Source organism: Palaemon carinicauda, chromosome 38, assembly GCF_036898095.1.
Source record: "Palaemon carinicauda isolate YSFRI2023 chromosome 38, ASM3689809v2, whole genome shotgun sequence".
In the NCBI taxonomy this organism is placed as follows: domain Eukaryota; kingdom Metazoa; phylum Arthropoda; class Malacostraca; order Decapoda; family Palaemonidae; genus Palaemon; species Palaemon carinicauda.
The window spans coordinates 61,913,041-61,932,712 of NC_090762.1; the positions used below are offsets into that span (position 1 = coordinate 61,913,041).

The 19,672-nt window shown below is 38.3% G+C and overlaps 1 protein-coding gene across 1 annotated transcript in view; it reads left to right on the forward strand.

Annotated features, from left to right (window-relative positions):
• Positions 1-12,685, forward strand: part of LOC137630672 (uncharacterized) — a 112,752-nt gene extending 100,067 nt beyond the window's left edge. The window contains exons 2-3 of the mRNA XM_068362292.1: positions 2,850-3,042; positions 12,340-12,685. Of these exons, the coding sequence (XP_068218393.1) occupies positions 2,850-3,042; positions 12,340-12,658 (512 nt within the window). The 3' untranslated portion in view covers positions 12,659-12,685. The remainder of the gene's footprint in view (positions 1-2,849; positions 3,043-12,339) is intronic.
• The last annotated feature ends 6,987 nt before the right edge of the window (positions 12,686-19,672 follow it).

The window sequence follows — 19,672 nt, forward strand, 5'->3', positions numbered from 1 at the left end:
CAAACGATGCGCACTATAAGTCCTATCCACTATCATGGACAATAAAATACAAGTGACCAATTAGTACTGAAGTTGTTTATTCTTCTGAAATTTACAAAAATATTAATTTTGGGGGGACTTATCAAAGTTCTAGACTACTTTACTGCAACTTACCATGCTCTACAGCTTTATTTTAAATATAGTCCACCGATAGTAGCCTACATATCTCAATACTAGACAGTATCCCAGGTGGTTTCTCATGAAGTTTCTTCCTAAGGAAATTCATCTTACCTTATTTTCAAGCACACTTGTACGACCTGATCTTAAGATTAGTTACAGCTTTGTCATATTTCCCAACTGGCCTATTCTTCTTACTTTTGTTGTATTGTGTTCATGAAGGTACTTTAGGCCCTATTGCAATACATGAAACTTCATGTCCTTTTCATTAATCATGAATATGGATTCCATAAATCAAGATAAAATGGTGATTTCCTACAAATCATTACTAAACTCCTTGAAAACTTTCAAGAATATGCTGTCATTATTATTACTAGGGTCTTGTCCTTTATCTATAAAAATTCATTAGAAGTTCCTGTGATTGCTTTATGGTATTTGCGACTTCGTTTCTACTCATATAGCCTTTCTTCCATAATTGTATCTATATTAGCAGCCCTAAAGGGGATGCACATGATAAAGTGTTTAATAGGGACAAGTACCAAAATTGTGACCTAACAATGTCGAGCCTATACAACCATATACTAAGTTAATTAGAACACAAAATAAAAAAACTAAGAATGATTTATCTTTTAAGTGTATACTAAAAACACAGCACACAAATTCATAAAGTGTATCAAGCAAAACACTGCATCAAACTTGAAACAAATATTCAAAATAGGCTGCTGAAATTCATGATCGATCATTACAACAATTACGCGTGTATCTAATGTATAAATGCAAATGTCCATGTGAATGTATAAATGGACATGCCCATGTGCTGTGTAACAGAACAATAATAAGAATAGTTAGGGTATATAAAAACGTACTGTTTTAACATTGCACAATATAAACGAGATATTAAGCAAGTCCTCCGTTCCTATTTTGTGGTCCCATTTTCATGGGATAGATAACCCCCCTTTCCACATCATATGTTTGTGAATGTGTGTCTTTAGCAACAGAGAGAATATTATTCTATATGTACAACTACTAGCTATTTCATGACTAGGTAATCTTGAAACTTAGCAAACTGGGCATATTGATGCACTTGCTTGAAGGGCACATGCCTTGTTTAAATGAAGCAGCATTAGACTTCCGCAATGACTACAAGTTCACCTACGTATATCCACCCATGCATGAGTTGAAAGAGTTGAACGAGTGACATCATTTGAGTGATGATTCTAATGCCAATCTACTATATCTAGCTTGGTGACCAAAGAGTAATTTTTTTTACTTTTGTCAGGAGCCCCATAAGCACAAAGACATAAAATACACTGATCACAGTAATTTTCTATTTGTCTCCTTGCAGTGCTTTCTGTAGCACTCCTAGCTGGTAAGGCTAAGGTACCACATTTGAGTCTTGGACCAGGCGAAGGGGAACAGACAGGCAAACTCCTAAGCAGGATATTATATACCTGGTTGTTAGACAACCATTGTGGGTCATAACTATTGTGGAGAAACAAATGAGAAAAGAAAAACTGACGAGTGTGTGTCTGTATATCATTTAAAATGGGAGGACCTCAACGAAATAATACCCATCTTAATGGGTGAAACAATTCTAAATATATTCAAAAGATAGTGAAATGAAAATGGTTAAGCTTACCACTTAGCAAATCAGTAAGCATACTTAAGAAGTCTGTGGATTACTTTATTAAAGAGACATTATACCACCTCAGTGACTTCAAGTTCCTCTGTGTTGGAAGAGGTGAAGGGGTAATATGATCTAAGAGAGGATTCTGATGTTTAATCTGATGTCGCAAAAGACAAAATGTTTTCTGACAACTATCAATTCCTACAAAGTACTATAGAAGACCATTGCTCAGGATACGTTCACACAAAACCAGTTCCACAATTGGGATAGAAAGCTGAAGAACTGGTACTGACTGTTTAAGCAATACTCTCTCCATCCCACCAGTGACCCATATCAACTGAATATCCTTTCACTCCTTTGCCCCACTTAAATGTTCTCATCATCAAACAAGCCACTCAAAATAAATTATCATTAAGCCTATCAGAAAATATAATCAGTGTTTGGCTACTTTGCCTGGCTGAGCAAATGTTGTTTCTTGTTTCCATCTAGTGTCTGATAAGGGATGTGATGAAATTGCATTTAAACTCGGTTGACTTGTCCAGCACTGCAGTTACTCCAAGTGATAAATCTAATCCTGTAACTAAAGTTATTTGTGAAGGTAGAAGTCAGGAGTATGTAATTCTTGTAATTCCTATAGAAATACAAAACTTTAAACTTTTAATCCTTATATGAAAGATGGCTGACAAGCTTTTGAGTAACTTTTCCAGAAGTTCCACTACAAGAATATACTGTATAATCTAACCATAAAAGTATAGTTAATAGTTTGCATTTGTACAGTATTCAACTTTACAAAACCCTACATAAAACTTGATGGTGCTACACTCATATTTTGACTTACTAAGTCACTATTAAGGATGTTAACATCCATACTTTACAGGTGATTTACTAAACTGGCAATCTCCTATCCAAACATAAAAAAAATTCTTGCCTCTATCAGAATAAAACATATGCAAAAGCAAATATGCAATGCAAGTATTCAGAATTTTTCTATCAATATAGCTAATATGCCTAATATACTTGTACTGGAGGCAATGTGGTTAGCTTTTGAATTTCTTTTCCTTTTCAGATGAGGGAATCCATACAGACATACATCATCAAATCCCAAAACTTGAGCCATTGCCAGAAAATCAACCACATCAAAAGCAGCAAAAGAAAAAAGTTAAAAAATATGAGTGCCAACAACAGCTTGAAGACCCTGAAGAGGAGAGGAAGAGATTAAATGCCATCAATGCAAGACGAAATCGCATGAAACAAAAGGAGTAAGTAAATTCCAATGTGAGGGTTATAGCTTGCAATTTTATAAAATAAGAAAAGCACAAATGGCATATAAATAAAGTAACGTGAGATTTAAATGAAAAATTGGTAGTTTATATCAAAACAGCTAATATCACTAAAGATGAAAAAATAAGTAGAATCAAAACAGAAAATAGGGAATACATACAAGCATAGATGATTATATTATTGAAAATTGCATTTCATATGTTACTCATGTATTATGTTATAAAAAGTTCTTATCAATGGGAGATGAGTAAAATTTAACTACAATCCTGACAGGCAATTTGAATTGGATTTATAAATTAGGGCTACAGTGCTTACATGCAACTGTGGGAAAAACCCAGTTGCAGTATGAAATAAAAATAAAAAGAGGTTGGACAACAATAAGGAAGAAAGGAAGTGGGATAAAGTAAAAGGATATAAAGAAAGTGATGCTGAAGTCGAAGGAACACTTTAAAGGTCCTTAGGTAATGCCTAAAAGGGCATCAAGTGAGGTGCACTGATGGCACTTGGGATAGGAAATTTGCTACATCTTCTTTAAACACATGAAAATGAAGACTACTCCACAGCAGCATGACCAGGATATACTGTATAAGGTTACAATGCTTTATGCTAATTATGTTTTTAGGCAGCTTATCTGGACTGGTGGGTTTGTCTTTAATATTAAAACTAAAAATAATCTTACTTCTCACCCCTCTTCTCCTTTCTTATCTAGCTGTTGTTAATCATTGATAACTTTGCAGCCTACAATTTTGACTGATCAAATAACAAATCATTCACAGCAGCCCTCTGAGCGTCTAAGAGATGACTTAGCTGTCTGGTTAAACTACTTTGGAAGGATAATAATAATAATTCAATTCTATGGTAGCAAAGCCATTCTTGTATAGTGAATTTTCTGTGTTCCAAGTGTGGTTACATTGTACCTATACACCAAATACTTCAAGGAAATCAAAAGTTCCCTAAACAAAACTTATTCTTAATATGTTCATGCAGTACTATAATTGAATGAATAAAATCTATTTTAATAATGGTCTAGATAGAATGATTTTGTAATTTGTGGCTTTGAAAAATCAACCATTTGTTTTTCATTACTATATGCAAAACAATTTCCTTAAAGGTTTTATAACATAATTGCTTTTAGCTTGGGTATTTCAATTTTTTGTGTCAAAACATGGTCTCAAAAGATACATTTACTCTCCTACATTAATTTCACATTGTAACAGCAAATAAGAACCCACATTTTGATTGGAAATACATCACTACACTATGAATAGACATTATGCAACGACTAATTTTACTGACTGGAGATTAAAGAAACCCTATAGTATATAGAACAATCATAAAAAAGGCGAACACTTCTCTTTTCCTAGGAACACAAAATTAGAAAAGAGGGAATGGAAAGTTAAGTGGGCTATTGGTTATTATAAATATTCTATTACAAGATCAAACCTATTATGGCACATAAATCCTGTACAGGGCTCTGCAGAGCTAAAATGGTCACAAAAAGGAAATGGAGAAGACTCTGAAAATCTGTGACTAAACAATCCTAAGACTGATAGCCAGAGTGCAGTACGAATGCCATGTCGTGTGGTGTCTAGTATCTGGATAATGTGCCATTTTAAAGATAGGGGATTTGACATGTTAAAATAAAGGATGAAGAGCTGTTTCTCAAAAACAGGGTAAACGCTTGTCCAGCAGAAATTACACAGCACACAGGAAAGAGCTAATTTCACATCTAAGAGCATATGGAAGGAAAAACTGGTGTCAAAATGTTCATGAAGGTGATGAAATTTGAACAAACCATAAGCAAAGTTTTATTGTAATGATATCATTATTCCTTGTCAATAATGATTACCCATAGGAAGTATTGAAAAAAATCAACAAAGCTAATAAATAACAAACTATGAAATAAGGCATATCATCTGCTAAAATAAAAAATGTTACAGCTTTTTCACCAAGTTTGAACTTATAAAATTCCAATAGTTCATTACCTAACAGGAAAGACTGTTCCACAATTTTGTCATAGCCAGAATACAACTCAAAATACTGTCCAGTACTGAGACTTACAAAAGAGAAAGCACCCTGTGAATTATGAAAATCTGCAACTTCTTCAATGCTATAACTAGTGTCTAACAAGCCAAAAACAATGAAGCTTGTACATCTTTTGAATTTCTCACTAAAACTTTTGTCCCATCTTTAAAGAAAAACGAATTGGTATGAGACTGGGTTGCAGCCAAAACTCTTTCCATTTTGGGAGATGTAGTTGCTCTTCTAATATCATGAACTTGAGCTTGAAGTTCTAGATCTAACTTGAATCCAATTTTCAGTAAGCTTGTCTCTAAACCCTTAATAAGAAGCAACATACTTTGACAGAGGAATTCTCAAAATCAAAGTCCCACACACTACTTAGGAACCTTTCCCTAATGTTTTCCGTCTTGTAAATAAGACTTAATTGCCCTCATGGAACAAGGAAATCTATTTTAAGAAATACAACTGACGTTCTCCAAAGAGAGAAAGTGGAAAAATTGAGGAAGACCTTTTACCTTACAATAATTTTAACTCAGAAGTTAAGCAAAAGGGACAAAAACATCTTTTCAACCCTGCAAAACCCACAGAGCCTGTATCTCACAAATAAGTTTAGCTGAGGTCAGAGCTAAGGGGGAAAAAACCATCTCAACTGTAAGGTCTTTAATAGAAGGTTCTTCCAAAGGTTCAAAATGCAAACTCTATAAATAGTGCAACATTATATATATATGACAACAGACTGCCATGACAACCTGAGGTTTCACAGTTGTCAAGGGTATGAAAATATCCACAATAATACCAAAGGCAGATAAATCTAATCCTAGATGTTTGAGTATAGTATCAAGCATGGACATATAATTGTTATTAGCAATAACAGACAATTGCCTTTTAAAAACTAGGAAATGCAAAAACTTACTAGTAGTTACTGAAACATTCCAGGACTTGTACCAATCAAATACATAATCCATTATCTTTAATAAAAATCATTTTTAGATTGCCGTTCAGAACCTGAAAGACAATATACTGTATAGGACTTGGAGAACCATTCCTCTCAGAAAATACAATGGACAGTTTCTATGCAATTAGATGCAGCGAGTGGGGTTTGGATGAACCAACCTTGAAATTGGTTGTCTGAGAAGATTTGTTCTGCAGGGCAATGTCCTCAGACACCCCGACAAAAGAGGCTGCTGATCTACACACAACTCTCTCTGAACACACTAAAGGATATAGAAATCATGAATTTGAGAGTATATCTTGTTTCCTATTTAACTGATCTACTATTACATACAATTACCCAGAAATAAACTGAAGAAGACTTATTCCCCTTAAATCTGTCCCATATCAAAGTATTTCCGCTATCAGGGAATAGAATTCTGAGCTGGTTCACCCGTTTTCAAATGCTAAGAGGTTCCACAAAATTTATATAGAGGCCTAATTAGTTCTTTGAGCACCTTCCTGACCAATGAAGATGATCTATAGTTGTGGCCTACTATTCCTGAAAAGCATCCGTTAAAAGATACTTCAGAAAATCTTTATTTCCAATGACTCTCGCTGACCTAAATGAATGGGGAGTGCCCCATCATTTCACAAGTTGTAAGTTGGTTCTGCCTCTCTGGAATACAAATTATGTTTAATGCGGAAGCCTTGTTACAATGTCGGTCGAGATGTAACAGGAAATCCCTCATTTTCAAGCGACTCCACAAAACTAACTTCTCGAGAGATGCTATGGCCCCTAATAAGCCTTCTCCACATAAAAACTGACAGTGCTTTCATCTGCTTGAATTTCTCCAACAAAAGAAGAAAGCATTGAATACAGTACTATTTCTGATGGAAAAGCCCAAATAGAAACAGTTGCTGTTATCATTCCAAATAGGAATGAAAAAAAAAGACTTCCTAACATTGACCAGGACTCCCAACCTTCACAATAACCTGAGCAATCACACTTGGACTAGAATTCTTTCCTAAGATGTGTTCAAAGTTGGCCAATCATCCAGGTAAAACATAATTCTGATGCCCAGTAATCTCAGCCATACTGAGGTTGAATCCATCATCCTAGTGAATACTTGAGCAGAAGTTATGAGACAGAAAGAAAGGCTTTTGGATTAATACATTTTCAAGCTATTCATATCTCAAAGAAATGGGAAAGAGAAAGTAAGTATCTGTCAAGTATAGTGAAAACATCCAATCTCACTTCCTTACAACTCCCAGGACTGTTGAGGGAGTTTCCATCGAAAAATCTGGTAAGAAATGCATACCTGTTTAGAATAAACATCTAAAACCGACCTCTAATGCCCTGATGCCTTGGAAACTAGGAACAACCTGCTGTAAAACCCTAGGAAGGGATTTAAAACTTCCTCTATCACCCTCTCCTCTATAATTTTGTAACTTCTATTTTCAAAATATGGGCTTTGGATGAATTGTCTAAGCAGCTTAGAAATGGAAAGTTACTTTAGAAAAGGAGGATTGTAGGACAGAGGAATTAGATATCCCTCTCTTGATACCAATAAGACCCAAAGTTCAGGGTGAAGGCTTTCTAAAACCTGATGAAAAGTGGGAAAGCCTTCTCTCTACTGGGTTAACTTGAAAATGACCATCATTGAGGTCTCCTTGAAGACCAATGATTCCTGCTGGCACTTTGTCCAAGCTTTTTGATGGATCACAATGTCGAAGGGTTATCACTGTTACTATAGGACTCCCTTGGAGGTACAGAAGAAAAGTCTTGAGATAAAGTAGCCATAGGATGGTAGGATGAAAGAGATGTCCTCAGTGAGATTGTCCTCAAAGCATCAATTTGCCCCCTTGTAGCCACTGAGATATGACAACATCAATCTTATTTTGATCTAATATGGGACCCCATACCAGAAAAGTACACAATAAGAGTGTCCTTCAAAGCCTTAGACACTGCCCCAACCATAAATGAACACGATCCCTACTCTTAACAAAAAAATTTACAAATATTGTAGAGGCCTATAAAGAACTATCTAAAAAATTTCAATCAATACAGGTTAAATAATTCAAAATAAGCTGAAGATCTTGGTGAACTCCAAATTTTTCTTCTATACAAGTTAAAATGACCCCCACTATAGAATTTGCTAAATTAATGCATTTCAACTAAACTCCTCAATCTATTGCCAACTTACATATCTGTAGTTAAAAAGAATGAAAAACCTGTATTCAATAATTTCCTTTTGTTTACATTAATAATTTGGATCCGGGGTAAAATTAACCTCAGGCAATTGATATGTTTTTTGAATAAATGAATGCTTCTGTGTGAGATGAGGTCTTAACAACAAATGGGAACAATTAGTAGACTTACTTTCTACATGAAACATCAATTTATTCACTCAGTGAAAGTATTAGAAAACTTTGGAATATACTGTAGCTATGGTACTTATATTAGCAGTAGGAGCATTATACAACCTCATTGAATAAGTAATATCAGAACTTAGCTGCATAAATCTATTCAGAAGCCTTCCTGTGATATTTTCGTAAGGATTAAAATGGTAATACCTTAACTACGTTGATTCCTTTCATGTCCTTACTACCCCCCCCCCCCCCTTCCAGGAAGAAACAGAATGTGCAAGGCAATCCATCCCCTTATTGACAGCAGGGGACATATCTCTGCATTGCTCCACCCATTCTTCTTCCTCCTCATATCCCTCCTGGACTATGCCTAGGAAAGGCAAGAAAGGGTAAAGGAAGACGCTGGTGGTGGTCATGCAGGGAATTGAAGGAGGACGGGACCTTCTAGAATCTGAGCCAGAATGCATGACCACCCTTAAAGGCTTGGTGATCTCCATTGTAAGACAAGAGCCCTTCAGGGATACCACACAATAGATGCATGGTATTGTTACATAGCATTCCCTTCCATTGCAGATCCAATCCTTAGAGCAACTAATGTCTCTGTCAAAGCGATACTACCATGAACAACCATAAGTCAGTCAACAGAACCCCATTAACCCTTTCCGGGATTGTTTCCTATCCCTAAAATAGGAAAGCTCAAATCTGAATAGATCAGGGAATGTATAATGGGGAGGCAAACTACGAATTAGGCTCAAAATTATCTTGTTCTGTGTCTGGGAAACAATCACTACCCCTAGAAAGCAAGAGCGTTACAGTGTGCTCTCCCTCTGGTGAAGGGGTGTGGTCATATGGTCACCCCGACTCATTGCTCAGAAGCCCAGTGAGGGAACCAGTCACTGACCAACTTGTTGCAGTCCACAGTTCCATAGTGGACAGAAAAGGTCCCGAGTAGTGGTAATTCCTCTTTTAGAGATGACAAAGTACCTTGTGAAAGTAGAGAGACTGAAGCAGCACTCCATCGCTCAAGCTTCTCAATCACTTGGTTGTGCTGTGATCAGTTCCATACTAGACTGATCAGCCATGGACCAGTTTATTTAAAGAACTGCAGCCTAGGGTGATTGGGCACAGGCTTTATGATTGGCCACAGCCCCAAATGATAAGCAGTGATACAGGATCAATTGAACAATCACTTTGACCAGTACAACAACGAGAGCAGGTGTACTGCACCCAAAACCTGGTGCCCTAATATGCACGGAACTGAGTGAGAACCATCTTCTCCTCTCAAAAAATGAGATATCAAATGAAGTTCCATGAACTTTTAACGACCAGACTTCCTGGACTACTTCTGAGAAGAATCATCAAAATCAGAAGGAAAAGAAAATAAGTAGGATGAAGATAGCTTCATACCGCATCATACCCTTATTTTCAATCACCTAGAAGTTGTCGTTCGACCTAGAGGTACCAATCACCTGATACGGGTGCAAACAGAGGTCACTGTCTGTATTGGCTGGAAGGTGAATGGCAGTAGCTGTAACACCAAGCTCATGATTACTAACCAAACCCGCAGGTATTATTATTATTATTATTATTATTATTATTATTATTATTATTACAAGCTAAGCTACAACCTTACTCGGAAAAGTAAAATGTTTCAAGCCCAAGGGCTCCAACAGGGAAAAATAGCCAAGTGAAGATAGGAAATAAATAAACTACAAGAGAAGTAATGAAGAATCAAAATTAAATATTCTAAGAACAGTAACAACATTAAATTAGATCTCTCATATATAACTATAAAAACTTCAAAAAACAAGAGGAAGAGAAACAAGATAGAATAGTGTACCCGAGTGTACCCTTAGGCAAGAGAACTCTAACCCAAAATAGTGGAAGACCATGGTACAGAGGCTAAGACTAGACCACAATGGTTTGATTTTGGAGTGTCCTTCTCCTAGTCAGCATGTGAGCTTCATTTGGTACATTCCAGAACTGCACAAGGAATAGAGTAGGCTATATGATACCCCATATAGTCCTACCAAGGCTACCATACAGCACTGAAGATCAGTCCAAAAATAGACCTTTCACCAGCAAATGATGAAAAAGAGGTGTTGTCACACTAGACTCATGATTGTTAACCAACCCCCAGGTACCAGTCGATAAGTGAGACCCATAACAGTATGAGGTGGTAGTGAACAATACCCAGAATTGCAGGCCATATGATGCTGGAGATGAGTACGAGTTAAATCGTTCACCTGCAACTAATGAAATTGTGGTGGCTATAATACTGGGCTTACAAATGCTAAACAACCCAGAAGGTAACAGTCGACGGGTAAGTTCCTTACATCATAGTGCTTAGGCCAGTTCCGTAGTGTACACAATAGGAAATGAGAAAAGTTGGCGCATATGCTCTCACCATCCCCGAGCCTAAAGTGCTGATGTCTGGTCAGAGTAGGACCACTCACCTACTCCCAATACAACAGCTGTAACCGTAACACCAGCTCACTCTCATTGATCCCAAAGCTGCCAGTTAACAGGCAAGTACTGTACTATCATTCGCTTTAGAAAGAGGAGAGCGATCCCTTTAAATCCCAAGGAATTTTTAGCAAAAGGCCTTCTCAGACTACTATCTTCATCATCATCTTCTTCTCAAGGAAGTAATGTTAGGAAAATGGAAGGGCGGAGGGAGAAGAGGAGTCAGAGGAGTCATGATATGGCCAACCGATAAAGACCATGTTCCCTACGAAGAGGAAGTTACAAGAGCTTCTTCCACCGTAACTAAAATACTACATTGGGGCTTTTGTCACAAGGGGAGCACTGGGAACACTTTGTGACACTGCACTACACAGGGATCACCATCTGGGGAACAATGTTGGTTCTACATGTGCACACCAGAAAAACGATTTTCCCTATCGTACAAGTAGGTATGCGTTACACTCAGTCTGAATCGGTAACTCCCTGAAGCAAAAAACTAGACAAAGCAAGACAAGTTATGCTTTCCATATATTATCTTCCTGGTCAGAAGGGTGAGGAGAACACTCAAAAGGGGAGGGGGTACATATGTCCTTGTTACAGACAAAGACAAAAGTGCTATTCTGTGACAGGTACATTGGCAGGGTTAACTCCTGGCCACAACTGTTATTACCAACTACCATGTTGACTGTTAAATGGACGTTTTAATGCCGTTTGAGTTATACAGTATCCCAATTTCAAAGGATGAAAAGTAGAAACATATATAGTAAATTTTAACAACATGGAATAACTAATTCATCAAACACTGATGAGAATCCGAGACCATTGATAGCTAACTTCTTAAAAGTCACATCATCATGAGAAATATACCAATGAAATTAGTTATTTACCCTCAGATTTCATAATACAGTAATTATTGACGGTATCAGGTTTTTTGATTATCAAAAAAAAAAAAAAACCTGCGAATCAAATTTATTATTTTAATAATTACCTGTAGTTCACCTAGCTTCCTTGGCAAATCTCTCTGTTGATGTCTATCAATAAACAATTAAAAAAAAAAATTCCCACTCTCCCTCACTTCATTTGCTTACCACCCTCTAGTAAGTTATGGTTGGGCATGCCATTTATGGAGCCCTATGGTAAAAAATCTCTACTTGGTCAAACTGAATCTTTAAAGCACTGCTTTAGCTCTCAGGAAGTATCTTAATTTTCTGTACCATTCCCACTTTAAGTACTGTAGAGCTTTTATTTCTTTTATTGTTAGATAGCTAAAACATGTACTTTTGTATGCCTTGTATTGGTTTTAGGATTCATTTGTATGCTAAATGCTCAGTAAATAGGTTACTGTTAGAAAAAGTGATCATAGTTAACTTTACAAAAGAGCTTTACATAGAGATACAGTAGTTAATGAAATGTACCCTGTTTCATAAATTCTAAGCAAAGCAACCACATACCTTATGCTCCAATTCACGATGTATTTTTTTTCACAGGTTAACGCAGTCGCTGAAGAAAAGAGCTAAGACCCTCGAAGATGTTAACCAGAAATGTGGTTTGGTGCTAAAGAGGTTGGATGGCGATGCATGGAAACTAAGGCAACAACTTGAGGAGAGTAATAAAGAAAAGGCACTTTTGGAAAAATCACTCAAAGAAAAAGAAAGTGAAATTCGTGAGCAAAGAGAGAAGTTTGCACTGTTTAGAGGACATCTTGATTTAATTGCAAGCAGTCTTGACGAAGACAACCCCAGCAAAAAACTTATAACAAACCTTTTAAAAAAGCTGCCGGGGAGCAGTTATTCATTATCAGACTGACTAAAAATAAAACATGGAAAAAAGTTACTGTACTATCATTCAATGACCAACACAGGAAATGTAATAGAATGTGATCACTAGATTTACATACAAAAAGATGGATGCAAGCTTTAAGTATATACCAGTAAGTGTTGTGGTTAGGGGCAAAGCAACTTCAAACTCATCTTATCTTTCATTATCTATTCCCATTTAAAGATGAGTTTTGGAATAACAATTTGCAATTCAATGAATATTTTATTACTAAAATAATGAGGGGTTGCACAAACAGAACCTGGGAGAGGTGATACAAAATTTGTATGTTTAATAGGACTATATTTTCAGTTTGGCTGGAATTAGGCTGTTAAAAGTTATAAAGAGGTGTCGGTAGTTAACGGTGGGTGGCGGGGAAGCCCCGCCCCAAGACTGTGTAGTACAGAGTAGACACTGACCTTCACCTAGGGCTTGCGGGAAGTGAAACTTAAGGACTCACGTTTGTATATTTAGAAAAAATACAAATTACTTTTAGAATTTAAGATTTGTTTCAACACAAATACAAACCCTCATCCTTTAATAGGTGACTCATCCTTAGGGGGTATGAAGCCCCTATAACCATACTACTTGGTTTAAAATCCCAGGATGTCAATACACTTAGACCTGATAGAGGTGTGGGTGTATTGATTCCTACCACCCCTCAACACTTGAAAATTCTGTAAATTCTCATGGGTGTCTGTCCTTTGACAGACAGTCGAAGAAGAACCTACTGTACATCATCAGAAGGATATGATGTCACAATGTATGGCCAATTAGACGTAATGCATCCTACATTCTATCCATCCTCTCCGTCATAAAGAGGATTGGGGAGATACTTCTATAACACTTGTATAGAACAGATGCCCAAAATGGAAGTTCACCCGCATCAACGTTCAATCCAGCAAACAACGGAAAATCTGCTGCACCCTAGGAAAAGGGAAGGAAAAGAGGAAAAGACCCAAAATCTCCACCTATTAGCCTAAACTTACATCGAGACCATCATATTAGACGCAATGCTTCTTGTCCCATACGGAGCTGGGTAAGCTACACAGCCTGCTGTGCTACTACCAGAAGTCACAATGAAAACATCTAAAGTCTTGTGGGTATATTCCTATGAACAGTGGGCTGTAAAGGTTGCCTAGCACTTCTGGACTTCAGTCTTTAGCATTTACACCACTGACAAGTTCTTCCTAGAGGGTAGCCTAAGGTAGATCCGATATTCTGGCTTCCTCAGTGATACCCTTGCAGGAACATGTGTCTGATTGTTTCCATGAAGCCAGAGAGGAATAGTATTTTAGGATTTCTCAGTCGTTTCATACTGGAGGAAGGGTTGAAGAATCTCCACCCAAGATCATGAAGGTAAGTCAATCTTCCCCTGCTAGTCACCTTTGTAGATAAGAGAGAAAGGATTGAAGTCATGGCTACTTGGATTCTAGATATTTGCCATGAACTGCTGAACCGAAGAGATGGCGACCTTCTATCCTTTAAAATGGCTAGTGTCACAGGAAAATATACCAGCTTTCTAGGAAGGCTCCTGTGTGGGGCCCTTCCTTCAGGTCCTTTGGATTCAGTTGAGCTTTGCCTTTGCATTACCAACTATCTAGGGAGGCTTCAGGGTTGACCCTTCCTTCCGTTCCTGAAGACTCTGCTGTGGCCGAACCTTTGGGTTATCAGTTTCCTAGGAAGGCTCCGGTGGGGGCTCTTCCTTCCAATTCTATGGATCTGGCTGTGGATAGGCCTTTGGGTTACTAGCTTCCTTGGAAGAGTCTAGCAGAGCTCTTCCTTACGTTCCAAGTATTGCAGGCTCGGTAGTGAGGGGTAGAAGCGGCAGCGGGGGCTTCTTCCATGGATGTAGAAGATAGGGATTTAGTTGGAAACCCTTGGTAATCCTGTGATGGATGCACCTTTTGGCCCAAGTCAAATTATTTCAGCACAAGTAAAGACTTGCCATTTGATGATATTGAATTTGAGAACCTTTAGCCATTTCCAGAATTACAATGGAGATTCAAATATAAAGAGAAAGTTCCTAGCTAACTCCAAAATTGGTTGTTTTGATAAAATATAGCTATCTGCTTTGAATGGCTTAGCAGAGGCAGTATCAGATATTAGGGATTTTCTTCTATACCATAATTTGTTCGATGCTTCTGTGGCCAGAATGACAGTGCTAGGCCAAACAACTACTATACCTTTTTGGCCAAAATGGTGAAATTGATCTGAGTCTAATTGAGGGAGGTGCTTCTCAAAGGAGATTTTACCTGGTCCAAAGAGTGTAGCTCCTTTTTTGGAGGTAATGTATATCCTAGAGTTTGAAGATTTCACAGAACTACAAGGGTTTCAAGAAGTTTTTCTTCCCAAAAAATGTGATGCTTTGGTAGATACCAATCAACAGGGTGACCATTTTCTTTTAGCCCTAGATCATCTAAGAGTGCTGAATTTGGTATCTGGCAACTCAGTATCTGCTGTGACTTCTTTGGAAGTGGGAGCTATACGGAATCCCAGATGGTCACCTCTGCGTTACTAAAACATTGCGAAAACCCATCTATGCGGCTTTGCAGAACTTTGTTAAAACAAAGTTCAAGGTGAGGCACCACATACAAGCAGCATTTGATTAAAAGAAGATACAAGTAGAGGAATTTATGTATACTGATTCACTATGTAAATTTCTCTTCCCCAGCCCTGGTGGACAAAACCAATGCAGAGGCAAGGGCCATATCACTCCTCGAGAAATGGAGAAAAGGTTTTCATCCCTTCCTAAAAAAAGAAGGCTTCCTTTCACAAAAGCCGCTGTCTACTGTATAAGAACCAGCAGCAGGCTCAAAAGCAACCCACAAAGAGAGCAACCCCCCTTTACGATCTCAACCCTAAAACTACACCCAAGTTTACTCAAGAGGAACAGTGGCAGCAAAGCTATTCCACCCAAGGTGAAGCCAATCCATGGCCAGTCAAACTTTGGCTATAGAGAAGGGGAGGCCACTAGAGACATTCCAAGGGAAACAGAGGACCCGTTAAGTCACACAGTGGCAGAGGATCTCATCAATGAGGGGGCTTCGGGTTGGGGGTTATCTCCATTGTTCTCAGGAATGGAACTTTTCTCAGCAGGCACAGAATATAGTCTCAAGGGGTCTCAATTGGTTATAGATATCAAAACCTCCTCCACACCACAGATCAGGACCCTAGAATTCGACCCCTTTGTAAGGAAAATGCTGGTAAAAGGAGTCATGGAAAAGTGCAGGTTTCTAAAATTCTAGGGCAGACTATTCAGCATACCAAAGAAGACTTGTTTTGTCTCAACAAACACATCAGGAAAGATCCATTCAGAAATTAAGACCATCCTATATGTCCCCCCAATTACTACTCTGAGGGGCTTGGACCTGTACCATAGAACTAAGAGATACTTATGTCATGTCCCTCTCGCTCACCATTTCCATCCTTGCTTACAGTTTTGGCTTGGGAGGGGAGCCTACGGGTTTAAAGCAATGCCACTTGGCCTAAACATTACTCCAAGAATGTTTACAAAGCTATTAAAGGTAGTGGTCAAACTCCTACAGTTGCAGGGAGTTCAAATTATAACTTCTTTTAGATGACTTTCAGAATTGGGGTGAAACAAAAGAGTTATGCCTCAAATACACAAGTCATGTATTGCAGGTTCTTCAAGGCTTAAGTTTCCTGATCAACTTTTCAAAATCAAGACTAATTCAAAGAAGAATGTTTCAGTGGCTAGGTCTTCAATGGAATATCGTGAAAGCCATGCTAAGCCTTACAAAATGATCTTGGCAAAGAACTCTAAGTAAGGTCAGATTACCAAGTGTTAAAGACCAGGCTAAAATATGCCAATTGGGTGTGAAGGGTGGCACGGAAAGGGTTTTGAGACCTTCAGGCTTAGTTGCCCTGTTGTTACAAAAGAATTTTCAAGCCATGGATAAGATCAAATGCCCTTTCCATGTAGGTTCCATTTGTCGCTTCACCGATTACAATGATCCTTCCTCTGTTGGGTTGGGGAGGTCATTCAGAGGAGACCAACATGGTCAGGAAATGGTCACCTTAGTTTACAATATTTCACATAAATAAGTTGGAACTGATGACGGTTTTCCTGACACTAGACAGACTCACTCCCATATAATGATTTTCATATCTAACCTAGTAGCTGTTTGTTGCTTGAGAATTTTCAATACAGTGACTATTCAAATTATGAAGTTACTTCAGGTGAGAAATGTATTCCTCTTGCCATTCCATCTGTCTGATTCACTCAACATAGTGGGGGATACCGTATCCAGACAGACAGTCCTACATTCAGTATGGACCTTGGATCGGAGTTCTTCTCAGGAGAATCTAGAGCTAACTCCAAATAGACTTGTTTGCACCCAAAGAGAAACACAAACTTCAAATATATGTAGCCCCGAATGTGAACTTTCAAGCAGTAGCAAGAAATACTCTGAAACTGGGTTTGGAAAAAAATGGTCATCAATCTGTGACGAGTTTGATTTGGAAAGCTTTGAATATCCTTCAGGAATTTTCAGGGATAGCTGGTCAAACAGCCTTTACTATCTGCTGCTTCAACATCTGAGACCAAGACTACACCCATTTTGATCTCAATAGCTACATCAGAAAGTAAGAAGTTACAATATCTTCACTTCTTCCTTTCTAACCCAGAACCTTCATGCTTGGACTTTCTCTCCTGTATTTTCAAAATCAACTTCTCAGCCCACAGTTTGATTTATTTGATGAGCTGCATGAATGACTTTTCTAAGGAATCATTTACCTCGTCAGAAAACCAAAGACTTCTAGGCTTCCTTTCTGGTCCACCTCTTTGGGGATAGGAAGCTCCAGCCATCAACTATAATGACATATAAATCGGACGTAGCAGAACCTCTCAATCATTTATTTGACGTGGATTTACCCTCATGTTTCATTAAATCACCCGTCTTTTGCTTTGAATAGACCATCTCCACCATTTCCTGTTGTATCTGTATCTTGGTCTCAGGAGAGCACGCTTGAGTTTTTGGCCAAGTCAAAATAATTCCTCCACGTACTTTAAAGAACTTTGGCAAAAACCCATATCTTTAATAGCTTTAGCCTTGGAAGCAATGAACTTGTTGCCTTCCGGAGGGACCTGGAGCTCATTACTGTATAATAATCCCGGGTTATCTTCTAATTTTGACCCCGGGTCTCCTTTTTCTAGCCAAAAACAGAAACCCTCTTCAGAGACTTGGGAGATACTAACCTCGGTCCGGCATCTACATTACAACTATATTCACAGAGATCAAGGTCTTGATAAGGTAGCTCGTATCAAAATATCCCGACCAGGAAGTGTCTCTCAACAGGGGCTATCCATATTTTGATGACCTCCCTAATCAAAAAAGCCAACCCTATCTCCATCCCTAAAACCCACAATGTGAGACCTCTTCACGAGGGTTCTTCACTAATAAAATATGTAATTTTAAGACATCTAGGGCTTTATGAGTTGGTCTAGGCAAACACTACCTGAACTAACTCCAAGCAGTACAATATTCATGTGTGGTACTTGGCGCATTTGTGACCCCTACAGGAGCAGTCCAGAGAGATGGACAAAGTCAGCTACATCTTTCAGGAAAAGTGGAGTGACAAAATGACAGGCAACCAGTACTTTTCAGTCAGCCCTTATGAGGTAAGAGTCAGACTTGTTAGTTTTTCTTCTAACCCATGAAAACTTGTACATGTGTTTCATGTCTTGCTTGGTCGCCGATGATTGGCCTTGAAGGTGCATCAGTCTACTTAATGCTCTGGTACAAGTCCTTGGAAACCCCACAGCACTTTTCAACAACAAAAAAGTTATTTTGGCAAAAGAAAACCCAATTTTTTGGATAAGTGCTCTGGGGTCTCCAAAACCCTTCCTCCTTCCTAGTCTAAGACAGGGAAGTGGGGCAATTGTTTTTTACTTGGGAATACCTGGATGGTGAATGGACACTAGTTGATGCCTTTGTAGCCTGGCCGTCAACTGGGATGATGGTTCCTTTCTGAGGTTGATGACATAATAATGAAATCACTCATAACAAATGAATTTCAGCAACTGAGGTGCTGTGTAGAGTTCTGATGTGCCTGAATTCAAGGCTCTCCCTTATACAGAGTCAATGCTTTGCATACTGATACACTGGCCATAGAGCAGGTGAGACCATATTTCTTTGGTATTTCTGTAGCTTTGGAATCTGTAATAAACTTTCACAGTTAAGACGGAGATCTAACAGCACCTCCCAAAAAATAGGTTTTCCTTTCATCAAAACCTCTTCATTGGATTTATCTTAATTCACAGGTGAAGTGATTCCATTGTAGGAGGGTAGAAATGATTCCATTGTAGGAGGGTAGAAATGGGCAATCGCTGAGACCGTCAGTAGAAGATTGCCAATTGAAAAAAAAAAAAAAAAAAAAAAAAAAAAAAAGAGGACAAGTGTAAACACTTGGGGACCAGTGGCTAGTCCGGAGCTCCATACAGTATTTAGAATTGATAATTACTTTTCCCAAAGACTATGGGGAGAAAATCTCATGTAGGACAGAGGCAATGGGTCAAAGGGTACATGTTTCATTTGAATATACAGGGCCAGAGTGGTCATCACTCTTATGACAGATCATACACAGTTAGACATGGTCTGTTTGAACTGCATTTGGGAAACCAAGCATGAAGACTGAAAACCGGTTTCCAATTCCCGGTCGACTATTCCATTCGTAAGAGTAGACCTATGCTGTAAGAGTCCATAAACCTTCTCGGCAGCTTTCAATTCGCCTTTGTTCCTCCCAATAAGGGGAATCTTGGTAGATCACGAGAGAAATTGGTAAGCAGGTCTGGAAAGTTGTGTCGCTCCCCATACTAACCTGCTTATACTTGCTCAAAGAAATTGCGAGAGGTCCTTTGAATTCCATGATCCTATCTGTCTCTCCTCGTTCTATCCCTCTACCAGAAAAGCCAGGTCGCAGGTGAATGGAATGATGGCTGTCCAAGCTTTTCCAGGGGAGGAATAGCCTGAATTAGCCAAC